This window comes from Acanthamoeba castellanii (assembly GCF_000313135.1).
Source record: "Acanthamoeba castellanii str. Neff unplaced genomic scaffold scf7180000083796, whole genome shotgun sequence".
NCBI lineage: Eukaryota > Discosea > Longamoebia > Acanthamoebidae > Acanthamoeba > Acanthamoeba castellanii.
Genome location: NW_004457447.1, coordinates 5,240 through 6,898, shown reverse-complemented (window position 1 = coordinate 6,898; position 1,659 = coordinate 5,240). Strand labels below are relative to the sequence as shown.

General features: G+C 59.0%; 1 protein-coding gene across 1 annotated transcript; it reads left to right on the top strand.

The window, feature by feature from the left end:
• Nucleotides 1–47: 47 nt before the first annotated feature.
• ACA1_312880 (tetratricopeptide repeat domain containing protein) lies at nt 48–1,647 on the top strand (the record flags this gene model as incomplete). The annotated part of the gene is made up of 7 exons (XM_004339848.1): nt 48–148; nt 215–312; nt 373–460; nt 530–1,015; nt 1,094–1,197; nt 1,275–1,448; nt 1,532–1,647. Coding segments are annotated over 7 exons (1,167 nt in total), but the record flags the coding sequence as incomplete, so codon positions are not given.
• Nucleotides 1,648–1,659: the final 12 nt, after the last annotated feature.

The following is a 1,659-nucleotide window of genomic DNA, read 5'->3' as shown; positions in this document are numbered from 1 at the left end:
TCCTCGCTCTCTCCGTCCTCTCCTTCCTCCTTTCTTCCTTCTCCAAGGAGGCTGGCGTCACCGTACTCGCCGTCAATGCGCTCTGGGACCTGCTCCACAACTGCCGCTTCCTCGATCTGGTCACACAGCGTCCTGCTGATGTCGACAGGTGAGCTGCACCCTGACCTATTGTACTCTTCTAGTGATTCTGTTGGCTTATCGAACGTTTGTGCAGCCGTCGGTGGTACCACTTCCTGTTCAGGTTGAGCGTGCTGTCGGCCTGTTTCACTTTCTTCACACTGCACCGCGCCTTCTTCGTGGGCAGCTTCTCCGGTTCGTTGGCCTCATGAAATACCTCTGATGACCCATGGCCTCACACTGCCATGCGCGCAGGAATGGTCCCGAACATGGCTTACAACCCCCTGGTCGACACCAGCGACCCGATGACCATCTTGCTTTCCGCTTCCTACCTCCACTTCAGGTACTTCCTGCTCGCATTGTGCATTGCCATCTGCCTGGGCGGTTGTTAACTCTGCGCGAACCATCGCAGATCGCTGTACCTGTTGTTCGTGCCGACTTCGCTGTCGTTCGACTATTCGTTCAACTGCATTCCGCTGGTGGAGGCCGTCAGCGACCCGCGCAACCTGTGGTCGCTCCTGACCTACTCCGGCCTCGCCTACTTTCTCGCGTGGAGCGTGTGGCAGTGGCCTCACCGCTTCTTCCGCGCTCAAAGCGGTGACGTCGACTCCGACTCCGACTCTGATGATAACAGCAGAGAGATGCTGGTGATGTTGTTCGGGCTGTTCGCAGTGCCCTTCTTCTCGACCTCCGGCACGCTGATGGCTGAGAGCGCCCTCTACGTGCCGTCCGTCGGGTTCTGTATGCTGGTCGGCTACCTTCTTCACCGCGGCCACGAGAACAAGGTCTACTCCACCAGGGTGTTCGTGTGCCTGTGCTTGGCCATCCTTCTCTTCTTCTCGGCCACCACCTACCTGCGCAACCCTGTCTGGGACAGCGAAGCCGCCCTCTACCAAAGGTACTTGGTACCTACTGCTGCGGGTGATCAGTTGAATCCAACAACCTGCTAACGGCCGCCATGATTGCTGCGCGCCAGCGGGGTCGAGTCATGCCCCGCCAGCGTAAGGATCCTCCACAGCCACGCCCTGGAGCTCGAGAAGGCCGGGCAAACCGCCCAATCTGCCGAGTACTTCCGTCGTGGTACGAGTTTACCCATCCCACCACCTGCTCTCCCAGAGTCGCTTCATCTCATCTCTCGTGCCCACTTTCGGTGGCAGCGCTTGAGTTGGACCCGACGGATTTGACCAGTCTGGCGAGGCTCGGCAAGCAGGCCTTCATCCGGGCCAACACCACCGAGGCGTTGGCGTACTACGGGGGCATCATCAACAGGGAACCCAAGATCTACCACGAGTATGCCTACTTGGATGTGGGTCTCATCTACTGGAAGGGCGGTACGTCTTCGCGAAGCCTTCTTCCGATCATCGCAACTACATCGTGACTTTGACACTGATCGGGCCGCGATGGATGGAACCAGGTGTGAAGCAAAAGGCCTACAACTTCCTCGACCATGCGGTCAAGCTCTACAATGACCCGAGCTATGCGTCGCTGCGCACCAACCTGCCTACGCCGGCGAGGCCGAGAGCGGTCTGGGTTGCGTGTTGG